The sequence below is a fragment of the Drosophila serrata genome, unplaced genomic scaffold (assembly GCF_035046125.1).
Source record: "Drosophila serrata isolate PLE 108 unplaced genomic scaffold, ASM3504612v1 contig_347, whole genome shotgun sequence".
Lineage (NCBI taxonomy): Eukaryota > Metazoa > Arthropoda > Insecta > Diptera > Drosophilidae > Drosophila > Drosophila serrata.
In genome coordinates, this window is record NW_028257245.1 from 3,110,774 (window position 1) to 3,137,404 (window position 26,631).

General features: G+C 43.1%; 1 protein-coding gene across 1 annotated transcript in view; it reads right to left on the reverse strand.

Moving 5' to 3' along the window:
• LOC110189416 (GTP-binding protein Di-Ras2) overlaps nucleotides 1–26,631 on the reverse strand; it is a 33,619-nt gene that overhangs the window by 4,716 nt on the left and 2,272 nt on the right. Inside the window, exons 2-5 of the mRNA XM_020959475.2 lie at nucleotides 12,762–13,313; nucleotides 9,153–9,320; nucleotides 8,308–8,417; nucleotides 4,932–5,122 (exon numbers count right to left, since the gene is read on the reverse strand). Of these exons, the coding sequence (XP_020815134.1) occupies nucleotides 4,932–5,122; nucleotides 8,308–8,417; nucleotides 9,153–9,320; nucleotides 12,762–12,926 (634 nt within the window). The 5' untranslated portion in view covers nucleotides 12,927–13,313. The remainder of the gene's footprint in view (nucleotides 1–4,931; nucleotides 5,123–8,307; nucleotides 8,418–9,152; nucleotides 9,321–12,761; nucleotides 13,314–26,631) is intronic.

A 26,631-nucleotide genomic window follows, 5' to 3' on the forward strand; every position in this document is an offset into this window, starting at 1 on the left:
AGAGCGCGCGAAAAATGCCTCCCGCTCCCCCTCCCGCGCTCACTCCCGCTCAGGAGGCAAGGATCCACCTAACTCCGGCATCCCCGCAGCTCAGTGGCCGCATGGATGAAAGCCGTAACGAGGGCAACTGCCAACAGAGCACGGGAATTGTGCCGGAGAAGCACAAAAACAAACAAGTGGGTGCCGGGGCGACAGGATGTGCCGGTGGCTGGGGTCGGACTGGGTATAAATTGTGCATATGTGGCGGGAATTGATGCGTGCGTGCGTCGTGTAACAGAAATTTAAATTAAATTTGTTTTACTCTGCCGGCTCTCTGTGTGTCGGGTTTCATCGGGAAGACACACGGCGGGACTGTGCTGATTCAAATGAAGAAAAACACAACATATTCGGGTGTCTCAATGGGTTTCATTACCGCACAGTAAATGGTTTACATATCCTGAAGTTGAAATGTTCACGTAAAGGGACAGCACTTTTTGTAACTTGTTGTGTTGAGGGATATATATACTATATGTATAAGAGTAGTAAACGGGGTTATTTGTACTGTAAAAATGCAAGCTTTTTATGCCTTAAATGTGCAAAAAAACAAACGTAATAATGTGTCTCTCAAATTAAAGGGGACAACTATTTCACACTCACATCGTTTTTTATTTAACAAAACGAGTTTTTCCCACACTGAAAATAATCGTTATTTTTTAAATACCACCATAATTCCATAGTTGATTGTTTTACTGCCAGAGTGGATCACACGCATGTACGTGGCACACAATATATTTCGCATTTAATGTGTATTACGAGACTTCCACAATTGAGTTAGGGCCTGGGTTGCCGGGCTACAAATAAAACGGCTTGCGGTGTGAACCGCCCCAAAACCACCCGAGGCACGGAAAGTACACGGGAGCCGCAGCAGCAGGCCGAGGAGCCGTGTCGGAGGAGGACCCGGCAAAAGCCGCTTTCCTGGCCACAGCACATGTATGTGGCCTGCAGCTTTGGCTTTGTCTCAACTTACGCGCTCGTCCGTTCCTGTGCCGCCCCATCACCCATCACACCCGTCACACAAATTCATTTCAGAGCCGTAAACATACATGTAACATTTGTAGCAGCCACAGAGAAAAATGGAGTGTGTTTGATGGAAATATGTAAATTAATATAATAAAAAATAATGAAAGAAAATTACTAAAAAATAACTCAACGGAGGTAAGTCTGTCTGATAAAAATTCGGAAGTAAATCATGGGGGCTACACAAACCACATGAGCTTTTAAGACACTGAATATAGAGTTTTCAATTGTGTTGCATTTAAGACACATTTTTAAAATGAAATATTGATTGGATTTTTTAATAAAGATCTCAATGGCTTGCCTCAAATCGACAAAATAGATGAAACCAATTTAATACCCTTGTTCTGGTCAAAAAATGTATTTAAAAGCATAATAATGTAGTGCATATTACATTAATAAAACAAAAAATAAGCCTTCAGAAGGTCAAGTTTGTCTAACCAGAGACCGCAATAGAAAAGACTAAACGATTTTCCGCTTAAAAAATAAATGGGAAATAGGTTAATATGAAGTTTAAAATAATAACAAAATTATATAAAATATTCATAGCATTATATAAAGTATATGCAGTAGGAGACGGATATAGGATACTTATTATCCCGTTCTACAGAAGAGCGGGATATCCATCGCTGATATATAGCATTTACTACAAACCAATATATCAAGTAGTGGTTTCTTAACATTTCAATTGGAAACAATAAAATAAATAAAATGTAGGCATTTGTCTTTAAGGTGGTAAGTTGAACTGTGTTAATTATGTGGATCGTGCATTTGAGGTTATAGTCCAAAAGGACGACGTGTATTCACAGAAGAAAGACAAAATAAAATAAGAGAACGTGTCCTATTCAGAAAACGCGTGAGGACACGAAGATCATTGGCATTAACGGAGAACTACAGTGATGGTGAAAATGTAGATATTGGACCAATGACGACTATATGCCGATATTGCAATGCGTTAAAGTTCAAAAGGGAAACGGCGGGATTGTGCTGCGCAAGTGAAAAAGTTAAAGTGGCTCCCTTACTTTTCAAGTATAAAACATAAATAAAAAATATTTCTTCATTATTTTTTACCACGAAATGTTACATAAAACGAAGTTCGCCAGGTTTCCTAGTATATTAATAAATATAAGCTACATATGTATTAAAACTTATTATAGTATTTTATATACTTTTAACTTTATTCTAATAACATTATTTATAAGTTTACACGAAAACCACATAATTGAAGACAATTAAATTCGGGTTTAAAGAATAAGTTATGGAGAAACATAAACATTGTTTAATTTGAATCCATATTTTTTTACAGTGCTCTCCGGCACGACAAGAAACAATCTCGGCAACAAAATGGCAGCATTGTAAATGAAATATCTGCGATTTGTTTTTGCATACGCCGCGGTGTACATTTTAAGGCAATTACTTGACTTGGAGCGGCCCCCGTGCCAGTGCCAGTGCCAGTCCCAGCCCCCCTGAGCCGGCTGTGATTAAGTGCTTAGACCTATTTTTGGTGGCACACTCAGGGCGCTGTTGTCACCGCTGTCACCTCTGCGGCAAGTCGTCCGTTGAACCGTCCAAATGTGTGTGGGCCGTATGAAGTCTATAGTCTGCCACTCGACGACGACCTTCGCCATTCAGACAAACGTCGACGACTATCGTCGCTTGTCTCTTGTCCGCCTGTCATCGGCAGCAGGACGAACCTTCCACCTTCCACCTGCCACTCTCGACCCTCGACCCCTGACCAAGTATTTGAGGACATTTTTGGCCAGCATTTAATATGTTTTTTTGCGCACTCCAGTGCTCTCGGCCATTCGGATTCAAGCTTGCTGGAAATTATTTACTTGCATACAGCAGTAACTTCCAGTTTGGCGTTTTCGCCGGCGGGCAACTTTGCACTTAATTTGAATGACTTTTGCGGCGGCAAACGAGGGCTGGGGGCCACTAAAAATTTATCAAAAGACTTTCCGGCAAACAATTAAATTATTGGCAACAGTGCGAAGGAGCAGTGGCTACAGGGGATCTCTGATGACTCAACAACTTTTTCTCCAACGGAAATTAAATTAATTATTTGGCTGCCATTTAATGGGATGAGTTTTTTGGGCAACATTAATTAACTAGATATTTATACTCCAAGGAGGAGCCGGGCAAAATTTAAAACTTCTTGAGCCGTTCTTGGCCGTTGGCAGTCGTTCTTGGATGTTGCTTGTTGGCCATCCTCCTGGTTGTTGCCTCGTTCTATTTTCATATGCCGCGAACTAAGTTTTTAATGAGATAATAAAGCATTCCATTACGGGGTAATTAGAAGGTCAAGCTATTTAATTAATACACGTGCTCGCTCGAGAGCGTTTTGATCAGACGCCAGACGCGTTTGAACATCGAAGGGAGTTGGGGGACCGAGTTGTATCCCATTGTAACATATTTTCCCCAGCAGCCTTCTGCTCTTCGTTCCTGTGTTTCTTTTATCAGGCTCCGTTTTTGTCGTCTGATGAATAATGAAAAAGAGTTTGTCTTTGTCAATTGGAATGGAAGAAAGGGTCTTTTCGCCGGTTCTCCTGCCGAATTCCCACAATTAATTAGGCCAAAGACAGCGGACAGCGAACAACGAACGGTGGTCGGCGGGCTGCTATTGAAGCTGGAATGCTAATTGCATTCAATTAGCCAAATTGCCAAATTCATCCTAGACCTAGGCGCGCCCCAAGAATGCCCCTTTATTGGGCCCCACGTCCGTGCGGCTTTCCCCCTTTTGATTTAAAATTAATTTATTAATAAATGTGCATCAATTATTGATTAAACCCCGCCAGATGCGCTCTAGTCGGAGCTTAAGCCCACGGCTTAATTACACGCGACCTGCAAGCGGCTTAATTATTGCATTTATGGCCGGTATATGGCGATATATGTTAATTTTGCACTAATTAAGCTGCTTATATCGAAACTTAAAGCGCCGAATGGGGCTGAAACCAAACCCGTCTGATGCCTCCGTTCAAAGGCTCCGGCTTTCAATCGGAGCCGGCGAATGGGAATGTTTAATTGATATTTGAAACTGCAGCGGGTAAAAAACAATCGACAATGGGCTACACCCCTTCCCCCCGAGCTGTCTCCAATTCGGGTTTCATTTCACGTGGCCATGGAAACAAATTGTCATGGATCCATCATGTACGACAGCAGACAAAGCAATTGTCCCAGAGTTATTTTGATTTATATTTTCGGTGTGAAAAATAAAATAAGATAGCGAGAGGAAAAGTATTAATTAATATTTATCAAAAAATAGAAAATTATTATACAAAGAAATTGTTGAGCTTAATAAATAACACAATGGCAACGAAACAAACATATTTATGATTGAAATGTATAGATATTAGATGATTAATACACAAATATAAATAATTTTAATTTCCGGTTCGAAGTACCGTATCATACATATTTATAAAGTAACTTAAAATACCGATTGATAATTTGCTATTTGTTTCAAATAGTGATGCCATATCTATGAATTAATTCCTTCGGTAAGTAAGTAAAATTCAATGAAGAAATATTTGAAGAACATATTATACATTGCAATTGAGAAAACAACGGTATTTAATCTATAAATAATATTCCTTATCTTTTGAAAAATAAAATCTAAAAAAAGTAACAAGATACGTTAATAATTTATACTATTAAATTACTATTAAGCATCATTTTAAAACCATTTTTTTAGCCGGAAAATATACAGTTTTTTTTTACATTTTCAGTTTCGAAAAGCTTTTTAGGACACTCATGAAAATGTGCATTAAAAATGTTAGTTTACAATGTAGCACACAATTTTAATTCCCAGCAATTGCTGTGGCCACTCAGTCCTCTTAATTTAAATTTAACATAGTTTTTAAGGCGAGTTCTGTACTTACTTCGACTGGACGATGCGCTGACATAGGCTGATGAGCGCCGCTTGAAGCCGCTGGGAGCCGCCTCTCCGCTGGCCCCGCTGCCCCCGCTCCCGCTACTGCTGGCGGGGAGGAAGCGGGACAGGGAGAGCAGGGACTTGAACAGATCGGTCACATTGCTGTCTTCCTTCGCCGAACACTCCAGTACCTTGGCCCTAAAACGAACAAACAAAAACACACCGAACGGACTTGGTTAAAAAACGTGGCATACTTTTCAGGGGTGGCTGCGTAACTAGCGTATACGTCAGCGAATTTCGAAAACAAAGCTGAAACTAAACCGAAAAAGCCAAAAGTCGAAACAACACCAGCACAAAAATGTGCGTCTGGTATTCGCATGTTCAATGCAAAGCGTAGTTTTTGCGAGTGGCCTTCGCATAGCAGTTGCCCATCGCAGCTCAACAGCCGGAGGCAAACGTGGCTAATGGCTAAATTAGGCATGTCATGTTGTATTTTGCACAGGTTGTGGTCACAAAGCCGATTCGCCATGGCCCCCAATCCATACTGCGACAAGAAACAGACGAGGACGATGTGAGAACAGGCGATGTTCAGCTTTTGGTAATGCTTAAAATATCTAGTATCTAGCCTACCATGTTTGCCAGTTTAATTGTAAATTTTAATTATAAAACCATCTTTAGCTGATTAATAATTGATTTCCGTGTTAAATTATATGATTGGTTTTTAAAATACTTCTTACCCATTATTACGCATTAGCAATTATTATAATCGGGTTTAATGTTTTAATTAAAATAATGGTATTTTGATTGGGAAAAATTACATTACAGACAGTACAAACACATGGATGTGCCGTATTAAACAGAATATCAATTTATCGAACTTAAGTCAGAAAGTTAAGAAACAGCTTTAAATATTTCCGTAATACAGAAACAGTATCGATATGTCCATATTTTTAGTCATCCCTAATCTATATATTAGGTTGTACTTTGATACTTAATTTAGGCTCCTAAAAAAGGAAATAACATATATAGCGTAAAATAATTTTTTTTAGGTTGCCATTGAAACTATCTGAACAATCTATACCATTAAATTCAAAGAGAGCACAAAATTAGAGTTCATACTAAAACCAACTGAGATTATATCTTCCATACCAACCGTCTGGTTAAATGGAAAATGTATATAAACGATTGTTTACGGAAAGAATCTGTATATATTTTTTTATCTTCACTTGAACTTCATTTTAAATCATCCATCATCAAACACAGGCCAAACATTAATAATATCGTTCCAGGGCCTCTCGAGAGAAAATCGTTGTGAGGCTGCTAATGGAGAGTGCCTCAGAATAATTGCATATTTCACCAAAGCTTCATTTAATTAAAATTGTAACAGCTGACTTGGCAAAATAAATAAATAGATGTCTGAATTGTTAAGGCCATAAGCTGCAATAACAGTAAATCAGAGCAAAATTGATATGGGCTGCGAGTTATTTTCATTTTTTTTCGCATTAACCCAGGCAGAATGCGAGGTAAAATACGCATGAGTTTGCAATTAAACGTTGAATAAATACATTGTTCCAGCTTCGGGGAGTAAGCCACTTACACATGTAGCAGGCTGCCACCTATCCACCTATCCATATATACACGTATCCACATATCCTCATATTATGTATACGCAGGGTGTACTCATTCAGGCTGATAAATGCACTTGAGTGGCGTGCTCTTAAAGCGTTTAACCGCAGACAGGCAGACAGACCGGGAGATAGAAGGACTGAAAGGCAGGCGGCGGTGGAGCAACAAATTGCATTGCATCTCGGTGCCGGGGATACGCTCCTCGAAGCACTCCTGCCACGTGCGGAGGTGCACGATTGTGGCGAAAGGTTCAAGGTGCCACACACTCTGCCGTGGCCCAAACCGCGCCATCAATCTGCGTGAATGTTTAATCCAACAGAGATTTGTACGTAATGCTCGCGCCAACTGTCCTGCGTCCTGTGCTCTCTGCTCTGTGTCCTTCGTCCCTCGTCCTGCGGCCTCTGTCATCTCCATTCTGCGGTTGAGTGCGCCTCCTGTGTGGTGTTGTTTGGTCTGTGTGTCGGTCGCTTTTAAATAAGTTTACGCACGCTTGCTTAAACAGCAACACGAGCGTGCCACGCCTCGCTTTTTCCCCTATCCACTGCCCGGGTCTTCCCAGGATATGAAATTATGGCAGCACTCCTCCTCGGGCTCCACTCGTCCAGTGGCAAGGCACGTATGTGATTGTAAGTGATTTTTACGAGGCCGGCCCCACAGTTTATTACGGAAGCAATTACAGCGCCAAAGGTACGGTACGAAAGGCTGGAAAGGAAGTGCCAGCAGCGAGACCTTGTCCGAGCGAATCGAAAGGATGCGGCCACGATTTCAGGGCTAGTTGTCACGCGAGAAGTGAATTAAAATTGTTAATGGGGAAGAAAAAAAGGAACTTAATGAGGCCTGTGTACTCATTTACCACTCGTTCAAACTGAAATACTGACTGGCAAAGGATTTCTTTTTTAGAGTAACTTGAGCGTTACAGAAATTGCAATCTCTGGAATTCTCTGGAATTTGTTTTGAATTATTTGGACTCTATTGGAGTTTACTGAACATATTCATTCCCTCTATTTAGTATTTATCAAACAAACATTTCCTCTGTGACAGCTTTCGAGCACTTCGAGAGCATTCGAGTTGAAGGACCTCATGCATACTATGTGCATATATGCATACAGGATGCCACAACTGTTTAGCATTCAGAGAGGCCTTGCCGGGAATACTCGAACATATCGCTCATACGACCAGGTGGTCGCAGGTGGCAGTTGATGTGCCGCACGACACCGACACCGTTTGCGGCACAAGATAGCCAATTAGGAGCTATTAGGGGGAAATGTTCTCTGTGACATGACTGCTGACTAGTGACTGCCGGCGAATTGCAATTTTCCCCCTGGCTGGAGCTTGTTTTTCATGCCAACAAATGGCATTTAATGAGCGCCGCAACCCCATCCTCGGACAATGCAACTGATTTCGGGGGCCAAACGGCCCCCATCACGAACTCTGGCGCTTAATTTCATTTGTAGCAATTTAATTGCGACGCTTGCCATTGCCATTTGCCGTTTGCTTCAGCTTTTCCAGGGTTGGCTGGCCCCCATGCAGTTGGGCGGCCAGAATTTATGAGGCATTTTTAATTCCACTTTGTTGCGTTACTTATGAAAATTGCAGCTGTTTGGCGGTTTTGCGGCTTTGTGCTCGCCGGCTTTGTTGCACAACTTTTGGCAGTTTGTCCCCTAATTGCTGTCGCATGCAGCTGCAGCAGCAGCAACAGCAGCTGTTGCGCGCTTTTTATGCCCGCCATGTTTTGCTAAATAAATGCAGGGACTTACCGTAATCGAGGCAGCTCGCAGAATACCCAATCGGTCACCTCCTCCAGCTTGACCTCTCTGTGGGTGCTGGCCAAGTCGGCCTTGTTCCCGGCAATCACAATGGGAATGTCCTGCGAATGAAACGAACGAAGGGCGAATTAGCAGTGGCATTCGCAGGAGCATAAACAGAATGCCAGCATCCGTGTGCAGGGCTCTCCAATTGTCCCACCGAAATCGGGGAGAACACAAAGAAGCACGGGTCGTTGTGTGCCATTGTGCCATAATTGACACTCGCCGGCACAATGGCGGCGGGAAGCGGAAACCGTGAAAGCGCCAGCGGAAACAATAGTACTAACTGGCGCACAGTGGGTCGAGTAAAAGCAGTAATTTTTTTTAGTCAGTAAAGAAAAGAAAATAAACAACAAATTTACCAACAATATTTAACTGCTTCATTTTCCATTTATAGAATTTCCAACAAGATCTTTCGGTTCATTCAGTCTTAAGAATTCGTTCTAAAACATAAGTCACATTTCAAGTTTATTTTTTTTTAGTTATTATGTTACTTCAATTTCATGTCACGTTGTTTAAACTTGTACTATCCTTTCTAAATCAACTTAAAGGATTTATTTATTTTTTTTGTGCTTTCATTTGAGTCGACCCACTGTGCCGCATCAGAACATGGGCTCTGGAACAAGCCTAAACCATTGCCGCTTGGCTTGACTCCGCCGGCTCAAAGGGGAGCATTTTTAATTGCTTTTCGCATTGTGGCAAACGGTGTGAGCTCGCGTTGTGCCCTCTGATCTTCCAGCTCGCACTGATTACATGCAAAATGCAGGTGCTGGTGCTGGTGCTGTTTGCTGGCTCACCTGAAAATCACCGCGTTGCTCCCGGATCTCCTCGAAGCACTGCTTCACACACTGGAAGCTGGGCGCCGATGTGGCCGCGTACACGAGCATGAACGCGTGCGCCGTGGCAATGGACAGGCGTCGCATGGCGGGGAATTGCATGTCACCGGACGTGTCCAGGATGTCCACCTGCAACGAGAGAAGGTGAGTCTGTCTGGCTATGGTAATGCTGAAAAATTGCATCTGATTAAATTTGAATGGCCCTATTCCGGCGCTTAAACGCCGCCTATTCGAGACCGCATTTCGTTGTTGCAACATGTGTCAAGCGGTTGTGGCTTTTAATTGCCGCCCAAAATGACGCAGATTATGGAAATTTAATTTTAAATATCGTTACATTGGCCTTTTGTAAAGGGGTTATCTTACACCTATCACTGAAAATTATATAGATTGAAGGAAACTAAGTAAAAGTCATTGTGCACAGAATCTACAAGAAATGGAAAACTAAAAAGAAAGACAGGATTTCTGAAGAAATTATTTTGAAAAGGTAAAAAATAATGACAATTTTTAAAACATGCATTCATATAATTAAAAAAAAGTTCAGAAATATAGAATAAAAATTTTAGGAATGGTAAAGAAAATAATGAAAATTTAATGAAAATGTTTTAATCTAATTAATAAAAGATACTGACATTTAAAATACGAATTTCTTAAAAGCCAAGTTCCGTTAGTTACATTTACATAATGGTTACTGAAGCGCTTGTTATAATAAATATATATATATATATATATATATATATGGCTTTTATGTATTTAGTTTGGTGAAATGTATGTATCAATTATTGACCTGTAAGAAAGCTTTAGTCGAGTGAACAAGATGCTAAGATATCGTGTGCTTAAAACCTTGTACATTTAATATAAATACTATCTATTCTGCGGTGTTCTAGTACAAATTGTCTAATTATTTTATTTTTAAACATAAAAATTTCAAAAATGCTGACAAAAATTATATGTTTGTTTGTCCTTACCGGCGTTCTACCAAGATTTAAAACGCGGCTAAGCATATAAGGCAAGTGCAAGCAAGATAGATAAAACATTGAACTTTATAAGGACTTCAACTCGCTTGTTTATAATCCATTTGTACACTAACTTTCCAAATCAATCGCCTCTAATAATAACCATATAATTACATTTTAAATAAACTGTTCAGTAAGAATTAAGCTTGTTGTGATTTGTGTAGTATAGTAAACGTTAATCTTATATTTTACTGACTTGTGCAAGTGCGTGAGATTTAAAATTCAAGTGCTCCTCAAGCGATTTGTCAATGAAGAGTTCAAGGACATGTCGGTAGTCTAAGCAATTGAGGGATGGCGGCTCCTGGCGCGGAGCTCCTGGCAATGAGAGCTCGTGGCTTGTGGCTCGTGGCTCGTGCCACGTTCAATGCTCACTTGATGCCACCTAATCCCCGTGTCAGCATCTGTTATGTCGTCTGTATCGCCGCGTGGCGTACGCGATACGCATCGAACGCGATCCGCAGTGTCAATGGCATGTTGAGGCCAGAAGCCAGAAGCCACAAGCCAGAAGCCAGAAACCATAGAGCCAGAGGAAAAGCCAATCGTTTAGCCGTGTCAGCAGTATCCCGCATCCCGCCTGACAGCCTTGGTCATTGTGACGCAAATTTGTAACGCATTGTTCGGCCGCGATGGGTAAACTTTATTAAAAACACTTTATGGAATGACACAATTTATATTTCTGACACCGCCATTGTTCCCTGGCTGGGCTTTGTTTGGGCCCAAACCCAAACGCCTCCATGTTGGCGGCATCAAATTCGCCCTGCTGTGCCGCCACATTCACGTACGTACACCAAATTGCTTTTAAAGAGCAAAAGTCGTTTGGTGCAATGTAATGTTCCCGTTTGATGGCCTCACGCTGCTCCGACAATCAGTCACAGCGGGCTGCAGTGGCTCCTCGATTGAGCAGGAGCCATTAGGCGAAACCTCAGCTCCGGCTACAGTTCCAGACTGAGCCAGGAGCAGGGACCTCGGCAAATTGTCCAGGTGAAATTGATTTGAATGCATCGGGCTGCCAGGAGACTGCATCGAAGGTGGCCGGGCATAAATCACCTCAAGCTCCCAAGTGGAATTCAATCTGGGTCGGCCCCTTCAAGCAAGATAAAGTATTAGAGGCGGACCCCCGATGGGCGACAAAATGAAATTAATTAAAGCGAAACATCCATGTCCTGGCGGGAGCAAGGATTGAGGCCTGGTACCGGCGCCACCACCAAGGGCGTCAGTGTCGCCTCTCGAAGAGGATGCCCCAGGACCGGTGATAATGACTATGGCAGTGCTTGCTGGGCTCGGCTCCTCCTTCCAGCACACCTATTAATCAATTTTCAGCTCAACTTTTGTTCGCCGAGCATGTGGCTGTGGTGTAAGACAAGTTTGAACAGCAAATAATCAGCTCGAACACCGAAGAACGGCGAGTGAATGATGTTCCTTCGGAAGTTTCCTCGGGCATGACACGGTCGTCGGATGCGTAGACAAGTGCTGAGCACTAGGATGGATAAAACGAGCTCCGGATTCGCCGGAGTGCTTATCCCAGTGCCGATTAGGACCCGATTATAATAATGTACGCCAGTTATCAGTTTCCGGGCTATTTCCGCCCGCCAGACAAGTTATTAACCATTAATTGCCCCTCTTTAAGGAGGGCCCTCACCCAATCTGGCACTCGTTCGCCCTTCGTCTGGGAATGGCTCCACATTTTCCATGTTGTTTCCGCCATTTTGAGCGTGTGCAAATTTGATTAATGGGCCTCCGCCCACTGACAGCCAGTCAGTCTGCCAGTCAGTCACTGGCGTGGGATTTGCTCAGCCCAGAAACTACTCAGGCAGGTTGCTTTAAGTGCATTTAATCTAGTTGAGATTAGTCCCCTCAATTTGCGTTACCATCTTCAAAATGTGAAGCTGCAGCCTCGGGCGGGGCTCGGTTGAAACCACCACCTAAAGCCCCCGCTACCAAAATAGGCTTCGCTTCGAATAGACTTCGGGGAGCTACTCAATTGCCAGGAGACCAGGAGCACACGTGTCTTGGCTAATACTTTGCATATGAAGCACTGAGCCTTTGCCTCCGGCAGAGCCAGATACTGAGGCAATTCTCCAGACATCCAATTAGTAGATTTCCTTCTAATTAATGGGCTTAGAATTTCGGAAAGTTGATGACCTCAACAGTGATTGGGTTAATGAAGCCGCCACTAATTGCCGGCAGTTTACATTAACCTGCCCAAGTGCACTTACAAAATGCAAATACTATGCTATGTACTTCAGCTTGAAATTTAGTCTCATTTAAGGAAAAGTGTTTAATTATGTAAACTGGGCCAAATATATGTATGTTTTCATGTATGTTTTTCCCTTTATAGTTTATACTATTTGTATTCTGTCAACTATTGCAAATTTATAATTGGTCGTAAGAGTTCTTTCTAGCGCTTTAGAAATTAAATCAAATATAAAAATTGAACTCAATGAAAGCTCATACAGCATGGGCTTCGCGGAATAAAATGTTTTTATTAAATGTTCTGGGAAAAAGTGACTTTCGTTTTAAAATCCCACTTAAAATGCGGTGACACCAGGACACTCACCTTTAGCGTGACCCCGCCCAGGTCGTACTCGCGATTGTAGAGATCCTCGACGGTGGCGCGATACTTGTCTGTGTAGGATTTGAACAGGAAGCGCTTCACAATGGAGCTCTTGCCCACGCCGGCGCCGCCCAGGAGGACGAGGCGTATGCGCTCCAGGTCCGCCATTTTGCTGGCCGCCTTGTCGCCGTTTCCTGCTTAGAAATTGCGTGTCCTTGGGCGGAAGGCTCCCGTCCCACAATGGACGTGATTGGTGCTCCTTGCAGTGTAGAGAGTGTCCCGGATTTATTTGTTTCTGGAGCTTTAGCGCTGCATTATGCCGGATTTGTGTGCTTAAGCCGGAGTCGAGGCGGAGAGTGGGGAAGAAGTGAGCAGGTTCGGGCACTTCCTCGATTTCCGCTTTCCACTCGCTCAGTGCTCAGTGCTCAGTGCCTTGCCAACACTTTCACCTTCAGCGTCAGCATCACAGAGGCGAGCTGCATAAAGAGCGACTGTAACTACCAGACGGACTTCCGGCTTGCCAACTTCCGCTTCCGGTCGCGGAGCAGTTCTCGGCTGTGAATGGAAAGAAAGAGTAAATATTTAGAGAATTCAATATATTCAAATATGCTTCTTAATTGGATTAAAACTAAACAAGAGGATGATTAAAGTTCGCCAAGGGTGATTTTTTCAAAATTCGTGTTTAAGTGGATCTCTTTAGAGTCACAAAACGTTTTTCAAAGTGTGCCTTCTATAAATAAATATATTAACTATGGCCGATTAAGGGGGAAAATTAATGTTGAATCTAGCTTTACAAACTTTAAAGAGGACATTCCCTACCCCGATTAAAGACTGTATTCGTAAAGAGATTATTTTTTAAATATATAATATAATATTTTATATAAACATAATAATTGTTTATATATATATCAGTTACCTAGTTTTAAATTACCTTAATAGAAACAGATGCATCATAATTTCCAAATTAAATTCTATAGCAATTGCTACAATTGCAGTCAATGAAAGGAAGGCCTTCCCAATTTACCTCATGGATGCCCTTCGCATTTCAAAATTGAGTTTCAAGTTCTCGCCGGCAGCTTTTCGAACCCATCTATTTTTGTTTGCTGCCTCTGATTGGCTTTGCCAAACGATGCGCAGCCCGGGCTCAAAGCAGGTGGATCCGAGGCAGCAGTGGCACTGCATGTAATCATAATCTGCTCACGTGCTCACCCCACAAGTCAGATAAATGTATGGGCGCACAGGCCAAAAACACGGCAACGATACACCCAGGATGCCCGATGCAATCCAAATAAGAAATACCGGAACGTAGGCCACATAAAGCATAAAATGGGTAATGCAGCCTGCCCCATCTGCATCTGCTGCATCACTCCTCTGTGCAACTGTGCATCTGTGCAGCGTACAGTAATGCACAGCTAAGTGCAACCAATTCAATTTGGCAGCATTTTTTCAGTGCTTAAAGCCAAGCGAGTGGAGCAGAGCAGAGCCAGCCGTTTGCCATTTGCACCTGTGCCAAGTTCTGGCGCCCTCTTTACCCGTAATTGCAACTTAATATAATTAGGTTTCCCAGCAAAATGCAATTTATTGCAATCAACTGCACAGATTGCTGCTGCTGGCTATCTGTGCTGCACATGAGTGGGTAAATTTCGTTAGACGCCTAACTGAGTAACCGAGTATCTGAGTATCTGAGTAACTGTGTATCTCAGTATCTGAGTATCCAAGTATCTGTGTGGGTTCTCTTTTCCCTTCGCCTACACATAATAACGAACAATTCAGGTGAACGGCAGGCTGTGTCAGGTGTTAATTACTCAGAGGGTAATGAAAGCACAGTGAAAAGTTGAGAGCTAACAAATCATTCCTCTAAAATGCTGGAAAGAGCTTAATACTTTGCCTTTTTTGTTCAAATGCCACATCCGCCCTGTGGACACCTGGCTCATACCACAATAGCCAGCTAGGATCAAGTTCACTTCGAATTCTGCTTGAGCTGTGAAAGGACTTTCAGAATATCAAAAAAGAATTGTTATTATTTAAACAAGGCGTTTAGGATTCTTTCACAGTTATCCATCTTCTTTGGTTACCTGTACCTTGTCTGACAACTTAGAGAATATTAAATATATGGCAGGTTCGCCTCAGGCATGGCATCGTATTTTTAATTCCCCTTCTCGACTGGGTTAAATTTCGATGTACAAAATGCACACAAACTGGCGCTGCACTTCTGGCAGCAGGCATCCATGCAAATTCCCAACTTTTATACATTGTGCTCCTGATAATTTTTAATGAAAAAGCCACCGACATAGAATGATTTATTTTCTCTTTATTAGTACACAGCACAAAGAGAGTATATATGGGTAAATTATATGTAAAGCTAACCAAATGAATGGAAACAAAAAAGAAAAAGTAAAACTATATCCATTATAGAATATTTTTAAATTAATTACTACAAAATTTGGTTAACGAAATACTAATTTTGTAAGATATTAGATCTTTAAAGGTCATGAATTCTTTGCACTTAAAGTAGTTAAAGGGTTTTGTAATTCACAAATAACCTAAAATTTTAAGAAAATAGTTGTTAATAGCCTATCATATTTTTAAGAAACAATAAAATGTTCTAAACATATACCAAAATATACAAGAACCAAGTAATTGGATCACACTTTGCTTAGGAAATTTCTAATATAATGTTCAGATTAAGAGTCAGTTTCTCCAATCCCTGTTAAAGTTACTGATAGCTATCTGAATTGAAAAAGTAATTATATAAAAAACTTATTGTAAAACCAAACCGGCTTTCTATGTTCATGGAATTTATTGGAACGAGATATAACCACACACAAGACACCTTACAGCTTTTTTTTGTTGTGATACAGAAGCTTCTTCAGTTGACTATCTAAAAGCAGCTGTAATATTGTCGAACCAAAACATAATTGACAGGGAGTCGGGTCAGTGCTAATGTTAGCTATCGCATTGTCAACCCAAATTTCTTAGCAAAGACTTTGTCTCTTCACAAAATTTAAGCAATGATAGACGAAACAAAAATACGTTTAAATTAGATTTCCCTCCCTATTTCGTTTTGGCAAAATGGCATAGTTAAAATTAGAACGTTTAGTTATTATAAGAAAGTTTGTTAAAACTTTTTCTCTTGACCCCCAGTATAATAGTAGTACTTTTATAGTTGCTGTTGAAACGTAACCTACAGCATTCAAAAAGTAGGCAATGATTTCGACAAACAGAGTGCTGGATATTTTACGGTTGGGCAAGGTCCTTGTTTTGTTTTGTTTTTTTTATTATCCTTGCCCAGAACATCCGAATGCATATTCATTTTCATCTAGCCTGGGCCTAGGTGGTCCTTCAAAATGCCAGGCATAAAAAACAGGGTGCAGAGGTCATATGGGATGCTGTGTTTTGCTGTGGATAATGCGATGCAAAGGAGCAGGTGACGGGAATCTAGTTACGTCGAAAGCGTGCGGATAATCCATGTAATTGGAACGCAAAGGAGGTCTAGGTGGGGTGAATTAAAAAAATTAAAATATCTAAATTAAAAACTCAGTGCTCTCACTCATTTCGCCACTGGGGACTCTATGTATATCCCGGACATGTCCTACAACTCCCGATGATGCCCTAAAGCAAAACTTTCGCACACGAAGCACCCTTGACAATGTTTTGCTATATAGAAAAATTTAATTAAATCTACTAGGCCCACGCCTGAGTTGGGGACGAAGACAACTGCCAACAGCTGTGGAAAACATAAAAGAATTGCAAACGCAGGCCAAAAGTTTGTCGCTTTACATTTTAAAGCAAGCTGAAGGAGCCGAACTTGAATTAATTTTTCTGTTTTCTGTTTTTCCGCAAATAAAAGCGCTCCTGTTGTTGACATTTTTTGTTTTTATCTGCCCGGGTGCGGCGGCGGACCACGTCGAAGCGCCGGAACATGTCATCAACAACTCAAAGGGCAGAGGACCTTTGAAAACTTTTCTTTCTCCCGAAACGTGTCTGCTCGAGCAGCTAAAAACTGCAAGTGTGCCGGGAAACATACGCCACAAAACCGGGGTGGAAAACCAGGCAGAAATATATACATACATATGTATATAGGGAAAACAAATCGAGAGCAGCAAATTGGTGCTCCCCTTTTTTCGCTTTGTTGAAAATCAATTTATGTTTTTCCCTTTTTTCGATTACCACGCCTCGGTTCAGCTGGCCTCTGCGGTGGATCCAAAATGGAATCATAACCCGAAAAGCACGAGGATTGGGATGCGTGTGTGTGCGTATTGATTAGTTTCTTGGCGGGGGGAATCGTCAGAGCCCGAGGAGCTCCCCTTCTCAGAAGCATTCCTGGGCCCGACGGCATTTAAAATGTCATCAAAAGCACATTTGCCTCTCGCCTGTTGCCACAACAATCAGGCAGCAGGCCTTGCTGCACTCAAGGACGACTTGGCAGCACGGCAGGATAAGAGCCGAGTGCCATGGCTTAAGGACTCAACTGGTCCAGAGGGATTACATGGCAGCAGGCGATGCGTTGTCAGAGAATTCTAAACTTTCATATCTATGGCGACAGGGCCACCACTAATAAATATTTATTAGCCGCATTCCAGTGCGTCCGGCAGTGCTCTCCGGAGTTGATTAAAATGCCTCGGATGCCGCCGGGGATCAAAAGTTGCTTCAACTCGCGAAAAGTTGCCAACTCTCGGGGGGCTGTGTGAATGTGTATGAGCCACTTCCGCTTGATCGCAGCAGGCAGCCATGTTAACCGCCTATGACGTACATGTGCGTGAACCTTCGGCCCTCAGCTGTCACCCAGGACGAAATCCGATGCATAAACTTCTGGATCATACACACAAATCTGTCTGGGAGGAAGGCCATATCGAATGGCAACCACAAACTGTTTTCTACTTACTGAATATGTTGCTAAGCATTAAATACATCAACTATACGACTCTCTCTGATTCGCTTTATTACTTGGCTAACCTAATACATAAACAATGACCTAAGCGTTGGCAAACTTTCTTCACAAATAACCCGGCGATAAACTTAGCCACAAAACCCTTTCCAGCTGCGTTCGCTGCCAGAAGTTCTCGAGCGACTTGAAATCCTCTGGTTAGCCGTTGTTTGGCCGCAACTAATTGCTTTGGTTTTGGGGCAACTTGATTTGTTTGCAATTTGTTAATGTAAAATCCGCAGAATGCAATTTATTTTGTGTTACGAGTATTTGCCCCGAAATTGGGCAACTTTATTGGGGTTGAGCAGGGACCAAGGACTCGTGGTGACCGTAAAGTATTACGTTTTATGTGTGATTAACTTTCGGCATGTGGCTCCGGCTCGGGCTTGTGCTCATGCCATGCTCACGCTGTGAGTTGTGGCATTGTGGCGCTTAAATCATAAAATACGCTTTTATGTTGCATGCCAATCGCCGCGTCATCTGCCATCTGGCGCCAAAAACACCCATGTGTAGTATAACATATATATGCATGCAGGGGAATTAGCCCTGTTTTCAGCAACTGGGGGATTTATGGCAATGGATTTGAACTGCTAATGGGGCCAAAACGGCCGCAGCGATAAACAAATGATTTTACGACGTCGATGCTGGTCGGTCTTCGCTCCGTAACCCTTACTTCCCCGGGCCGCGTGTGTGTCCGCCTCGTCCTATAGTTAGTTGGCCGCACGACCAGCTTAACGATTACAAAGTGGCGGCGCGAAAACTGGGCCACCGAGCGTTGGCGTTAAACTGTTGATTACGGCGATGATGGCGGTTCTTGATGCTCCACCCCCAGACCCCTGACCTCGTCCACTTGCCACTTGCCAGCACGGTGTGTGCCCCATGCATATTTATCTTCGAGACACGGAGCGGATGCATAAATAAAATTCGGCTGAAAATCGCGCAGGTATCCCCTACGCATTGGGGTGGACTTTTTAGAGTAAAACTTTTTTTTACTACAATATTTTGCCAGTGGCGTAGAACTTATGATTGCAACAAACAATTGTTAAGCAGAAATATGCCAAAAACCATTGATGTCTAAATATAAAATATGTATCATAAATCCTTATGAAACATTTAGTGTTCAGGATTGGCTGAAGCTATGTACTTAGATCTCTGGTTAAGTTAAAGAAAGACTTATATCTTCTTTCCTCATCAAAATATTTAAAGCAAAGTGTGGTGTCTCTCATTTGATCAATTTTGTCCTTCGAGCCGGATGGAACAATTTGTTTTTTTGAGCTACTCGGCTGTTTCCTTAAAAAATTCAGAGGAAGGCAAGAAAATATAGATATAAAAGAGACATTTTTGTTTTAATAGTTATTCAATTATTATACAAACAAGGAAGCAAAAGATTTATTCAGGCAAGCCATCTGCTTCAAAGATGAGAGACCTTTAAATATTATTACCTAGAACGTTTATTTTAAGCACAGCTTTTAACTTTCCGACTACCAAGAATGCAAAATCTTTGAAACCTGACTCGATGGTCTCCCTTAACAAGTTCTGGCGGCATTCCACCTATAGACATTCACTCAAAAGCATAGGACATAGCCACATTGACTAGGGTATTAATATGTATCAAAGAATATAAGCAATCAATTTAGGATCTCAGCCAGGAAATGAACTTTTACGTGCTGGTCAGGTCCACCCTAGAGGATTCATCCACAGTTCACAAACTCCGTGGTGAAGGCGAGGCATTAAAGCCTTTTCTTTCTGCTCAATGGTGTGCAGAAAATGGGTCACTAACTGTTACTTATTTATACTAATCACGGCAAATTGACGCCGAGAACAGCCAACGGTTAGAGCCTTGAGTTTGAGTGCCAAAGGGGCAACGTGGCTACATAGTAGAAGCCTCCGTCAACAGCCTGCGGAATTCCATAGATGGCCAAGAGGCGAACGCCTTTTATCTGTTCGACTTAAGTGTTGTGAAAAACTTTGTTGAGGTATCTAAATATAGATAGGCGAGGATGAGGGCGAGGAGGACGTCCTTTGACCGCCCGGGACTCGGCAAACAGTTTGCACTTGAACTGAGCTCATTATGCCGCCTGTGAAGCCGCCTGAGCCTGGCGGGTCCTTAATGAGCAAACTCGGCCGGGGCAACAACTGAGCTGCAGGACCAACAAATTAATTGCAGCAACCGGAATATGATGCAAACTTACAGGATTGAGCCGAAGCCATGTGGCTAATTGGACAATGGAGCGGTGGAGGCAGCTTCCAAGCCTGAACCTAATCGCATCTGGCAATGGAGGGCCATCAAAGGTGCTTAGATCTCGCATTTTATCGACTCAATACCCTCGTTGCGTCCCTCCACCCACGGCAGCTGCACTCTATCGCACTCTAATCGAGTTGTGTGCGATTCCGCAATCAAGAAAGGGTCCTGCACGCAAATTTTGTAATCGACTTTGCGCTGATGAGGATTGCCGGGGTGGCCATAAAGCGGATCCGATAAATTTGATTGCAACCGAAGCGTGAAAAGCCAGCAAGGCAAAAGCTGCCAGCGGGAGGGCTGCTCGCTGACAAAAAGGTCAGTCCTCGGCTCTCGACCTGCAGCCTTAAAGCTCCGCCAGTCAGTCCGCCACGACCCGCAGGTCACAGAATCCCCGGCTAATGGCTAAGCAAACAAGCGATGAGAGGCAAGAGGACCAACTGGATCGAGGACCTTCGAGGGTGTAGGAAAATTAATGCAGAAACTTAATCAGGCGCGCGAAAGGGGAGCTATGTTGCTCGTACATGGCGCGGAGCAGGTGCAGATGGCTTGCAGTCGGGGAGCCTCCTCCAAGGGGTCGTCGTCATCGATTGTCAACAGCTGGGGCTGGGCCACAAATTAAACACAAACAAGCCACAGACACCGAGGCAGTCGGGGGAGACATCTCCATCTCAACGAGGACTTCTTTGTGCTTGTTTTTCGGCCAAAAGAATGCAAGCACTGTCATTACGATTGCTTGCCGTCAGGGATGGGTAAGGTACTGAGGCAGGGAAACCTGAAATATACCTTACTTTAACTGAATAAATTATATAAATATCCCACTTCTAGTAAGAATAAATTATAATTGTATAAAAATTAAGCTGTAAATTTAAGCTAACATTATAAATACACTCAATGTTCAGCTCAACAACCCCTCCGCAGCGAAACCATTTATTCCCGGGGACTTTGTTTATTTTTAAAAGCATGTGAACCAAACCATGAACGGGAACGATGATGTATTTTGGTTATGAGCCGGAACCTAAGCAGAACGCCCTATTTTCAAAATTGGCCAGGGTTAAGGCACAAGCAAATATCTTGTCTTGCCAAGTTTTTTATATATATTTGAGTTGTGTAATTTAATTAAAAAGGTTTTACAAGTAAAAAAGACATCAATTTTATGTTTAGCTTTAAGAAACAAGAGCTTACTAAATGTTTCTTACTCCAACAACTACATGATATTTATTAAATGATGCCTGCTACCTTATTTCCCAGTAGAAGCAACACATCCTTTTCTGTTTCTGTGTAGGCAAGAGCCAAGCATCTTGGCATTACTGATACTTCCCAATACTACGTCGTCACTGCTCGTTACCCATCCGCCCTGTTGGCTGGGGAATTGCAGTAATGGCCAAATGGCGAGAAGCGGAGCCAACAAGCACTCTCCTTTGACTGGCCACGTTTCGCAATTGTAGCAGCAGCAGCAGCAGCAACATTGCACTTGCAGTGTCAGTCGTACTTGCCACAGTGTCCTCGGAAAAGGATTCGAGGCACGTCCTCCCCGGCCGTTTGTGGGTTAATCGTATTGCCATCGCACACGCACACACTGCTGACACGAGGAGGACAATGGTGCTGCCAGTGCGAGTGTGTGCAGATGCGTCTCGGCGTCAATTGATTTGACTTGGCCCGATCCTGACCCACTTGAGGCCACTTTCCACACAGTGTGTGTGTATGTGTGTATGTATGCTCGACAATTTTGGCAGCTCATGTGTGTTTACTTAGCGTTCTGTCTCTGTGTGACTGTGTGCGTCGAGAGCTATAAAAATTTATAAGCCCTGCGAATCCTGCTCCGCACTTGGCATTTGCGTTGAATTTATATGCATGTTGCTGGTGCCTTTTTCATTCGAACTGTGAATAATTGAAACAAATGTGGTAACGCCATCTCAGCCATAAATTTCCATCTAAATATGCCCCGAGTACATAAAAATAGAATGCAATTGCTGGCGTCTGATAAACTGCAAACGCTCCGCGGAGCCTGCCTGTAATCAGATCGCGAAAATTGCCCAAATCAGAGCGAGAGATGCGAGTGGGCGACAGTGTAAGTTTGAGCAAATTTTCCGTGGCCATGGTCCGGATATTTATTTACGAGAATTCCCCCTCGGTATATTTACTTTGTCAATTTAATTTACTCCGCATCCTTCTCGGAGCGCACGCTCCCTCCCGACAGCATTTCAAAGAGCAAGACATCCTTGGTAAATTTTCAATTAAAATGGGGAAAATCTGCACTCCCAAAGAAATGCACACCAAAACACAAAGAAAAGGGAGAAGATGCCGGGCAGGGGCGTAATGCGTTGGTGCCTTTGTTAAATGCTAAATATCTGGCTGGCTATAAATTGAGCTTATTTATCAAAGTTTTAATTAAAAACTTCATAGAAGAGCTCTCCAAATTGCTAAGTGTGTAATTACAACTGTGACGGAGGCGGAGCACCTCAGATCTGCACAGGAGATGGGCCCGAGGGGTTTCTCAGCGTCATCAGTGCTAATGTATGCAACAAATAAAATTCACGCAGAATTGAATTAGACTTAATAAACACGAATGCCGTGAGACTACGACTACAACGCCAACGCGTAGTCCTTGTTGGGGAGGAAATGGGTCTAGGCGAGCGCACAAAGGACGCAGCTGAAAATCAACCGGAAATAAGTAGGAGTACAAGGACGAGAAGGAGACGCAGGCGGTGGCGGAGGTGGAGGTGGAGTCGGCGAACAAGTTCAACTTGTCTAGAACGTAATAGAGAAGCAGTCCAAAGGCAGATTCATAAAGCACGCAACGCGCTTAACGCGTGAGTGACTCCGGCGGAGAAGAAAAACGAAGAAAGGATCTAGGAGCAGTGGAGCAGTGGAATGGTGGAAATCGGGGAAATGGCGGAAACACGAGCAAACAACCAACACAACAAAGAGGCGGCGGCAGGCGGGGTTTTCCCCCGGACTGCGACACGGTGAAAAATGTTAAAAAAAAAAGAAAGAGAGAAGACGAAAAGAAAAATCACAAACAGCATTCCCAACATAGCAAAGACTGAAACGCAGAAGACCGAACTCACAGCACGCCGGGAATCTCAGGACGCGTTAGCAGAGCACTTGCGACAGCCAATAGAAGAGGTCCTTCGAACTTTGAAGGAGCAAAAACATATATTACGCATACGTCACGATGTCGCAGCATTGACATGCGACTAATGGGCGACAGAAAAAGCCGACAATCAGATCAACGCATCTGTCCTAATGAGCACATCTCCGGCATAACCTACTTTGCCTGGCAAAAGGCATCATCCGCAGGACAACAAAGTGGACATAATTTGATTAGGCCTCTTGTTGGGGGCATAAGTACCCCGGGAGCCGGTAGTAACCGTATAGGGCTTCCTTTGACCAGATTCCTTGCCGCCGAAAACTTTCTCAAAGTGTAACGGCCTGAGAACGAGCAGCACGACGCGCCTCCTCCAAGAGCCACGCCGCCAGGCATTGACAGAGCATTGCGCAAGCCAACAAATTGACGGACGGACGGACAGGCAGGGGACTAGACGGACAAAAGGACGACGGACAGGCAAACTGGCTAACAGGCAGAAAGTGCGTTCGCAGAGGTTGCCACGGCCGCTAGAAAAGATATAAAATAAATTGCGGAATGCCAACAAATAAAAATTTATAAGTGTAGGCACAAGAACCCGAACCATCCTCCAACCGACCCGCTCCCGGCAACAGAACAGAACAGAAAGAACCCCGGCCCGGACACGCCCCTTCCTAGGCCAGCGTTTCAGCGTCCCCTGTCAAGGACCAGAGCCAGGACGATTATAAAGAGATTTGTGTGTCTGCGTCTCAGTTCAACTCGTGGCACGAGTCGCGGCCACGAGGAGGCCAGGGGGGGAAGGAGACCACGGCACGGAACCTTGTCCTTTTTGAGCAGATTGTGCCCGCCTGACGAGGCGCTGATGACTGTCATCATAATCTCGATTAACATAATAATATCCGTAATCGTTATCGGCCCTGATGATGCTCCTGATTGTGCCGTCGCCCCCTGTTTAGACAATGTTGCTGCCTAATTTTGTCTGTTGTCCCCCAAATTGCCTATCAGGTTCCTTTCTGATTTGTTTTTTATTCCCATTCTCCGCCTGCCTTCCCCGTTGGCGATTTGAATTTAATTGCTTTATCTGGCCATAAAAGCTGCTCAGATTTGACATATCGCCGTCGGTCGGCCGGCTTTAAGTGTTCCAGAGCAAAGCAATGAAAAACCGAACTCAACTTTATATTATCACCGATTTCTGCCACAAAAGTGTGATGAAAAAAAGAGACCGGCAGCTAAACTTTTAGAAAATTCATTTGGCCACTTTGTATGGCCCGCCACTCGAGTCGGGCAACAGTATCCGAGTGGCGGCGGCATTGACGGATATACGAACTTATTGATTGCTCTGCCTCAGAGACTACTGCGGCCTGGGATGGCACCGGGCCCGGGATGGGGTCTGGACGGGGGGATTGGAACTGGGAACTGGGAATGGCTGAGCTAAAATGGCATCCGAAAAGGGACAGCCAGTCGGCGGAAGTTTAGCCGAGATTGTCAATAGCCCTGGCGCGTGGATGGTACAGTGGTTCATAGTCTTCAAAACCTTCATAAATAATCGTTTTCTTCTTTAGTCTTATTTTGTTATAAATTAAGGAAAATCACTGATAACATCTAGTAAAAGTACTTTTGAGAGATTTTAAGAGTGACTCGTTTTGATTGAAAAACTATGTTTACTTTTATATCCTAATAGTTTTTTTTCTTCGTTAAGCTTCAAGAACTACACATACATTTTGGGTATCTTAACTCTTGTTATATTTTGAATATAAAAATATGAAAATTGGTTATTCGTTCTTCACTGAATCTTCACTGAAAGTCACAAATAAAATAAAACAAAATCAAACAGATTTTAGGTTGCTTTTAATTATCTTTTACGAAGCATTTTAAAAATCAAAATTAATTATTTACGAAAATAAAAATCAGGGAAATCATGATGGAAATAGGTAAATTATTGAAAGGCAAAAACAATGTTACAGCCCTTGCTTTTTCATTTTTTATTTACAGAATAGTTTTTTTGTTCATTTTCGGAACTAAAATCATTATTTATAGTCCTTTGGTAGGATGTTAGCCATAGCCCACTGTGGTTGAGATGGAAAGGACAACGCATTCGCCTATGTATGTATGTATGGATATTGTGAGTGGTTCAGTGAGGCATATGCTGATGGCGTTTGGTTTTTTCCCACATAAATCGTGTGCGTTTGTGTACCCTCTCGAAGGTTTTGACAGTCCCTTCGTGGAAATTAAGGGGGTTGCGGGAAAGCCAGTCCCCATTTCCTAACTTTTCCTAAGCGATGACAGCGATCTGTGGACTCTGCAGGATATTCCATCTTCATTCAGAGTTGTGTTTGGCATCAGTGCAGGTGGCAGCTTGAAATTAAAGCCAAAGAAGTTTAACTCAAAGTGAGTGACCAAGAATTTTCTCCTTGCAGGAAAATGCACTCCCCAAGCCCAGTCCAGTCCAGCCCTGACCATACCACCCTCAATGTGCCTCTGTTTTGGTTAGGGCCTGTCTTTAGTTTTGATTTTCCACTTGATCGAGTGCAAACTTCCCCGCCCCTCTGTCCACTGAGGCGTGTTATCAAATTATAAACAATTTCAACGTGAATATGCATTGTTAATGTGGCTGAATTGTTCACGTTAATTAGGTTGCAGCGGCAAGAGGCAGAACATACACCGCCTCGTCCTGCGAAATGTACTGGTCGTTGGCGTTGGCGTCCTAGATTAATTTCCTGTTTTCAAGAGAAACTACGTTTTCCACGAACAGCGTGCTCGTTGTGCAATTACTGCAAATTGTCCTGAACATTTAATGACGGGCTGCGGCGCCTTATTTTCATCCATTACAAAATCAAGTTGAGAAACGTGCCGCAGACTCGTTTCTTTGCCCCTTTCAAGCCGTGCTCCAAATGGGCATTTGTCTCAAAAGTTAAAATTGCTTTTAATATAATGCGATTTCTGTTTGCCTTCCCGGAATGCTGGTTAGCTCTGTTGGCAAGCATTTGATGGTCATTAAGCGCCCTCCCCATATTGAGACAATTTTGTACAATAAAATTTCAATAAAGCCGACGAAAGATCAAGTGGGTAAATGTGTCTTTTTGGGTCAAGGAAAGGCCAACAAAAAAAGAAAAAAAAACAGAAAGAAAGAGGAAAATCCGTTGGAGCATAAAATCAGCACAACCCAAACACACATCATCATCAGGACGATCATCATCGCCAATAAGTGGAAGACAACAAACATGGTCCGGCACTTTAATCAAATGCGACCGCAGCAACAAGAGACAAGAGGCTGTTCACCCCCGAAGGATGATGCCTGCCGGATGCTGTCCGTGTGTGTGGGGGCTAAAATTTCAATGAAGCCATTGGCAGCCAAGAGGCTCAGAAGTGCTGCCTGGGAACAACAAAAAAACAGCGAGCAGAAACTATTAAAGTAAGTGGAAATGGAGGCATCAAGGCGGAAACACGAACTCACACGTCGTCCTGGGAGGACGGACTGCCATTGACAGGCCAAGTGGAAGCTTTGAACCTTTTATGTGCTTTTAATTTTAATAGAACAAAAAGGCAGAAAACAAAACGATTTGCCTGCCGTTTCGCCAGCATTTAGTTGCCACTTTTGGTGCTGCCTGGCTGCTCCTGC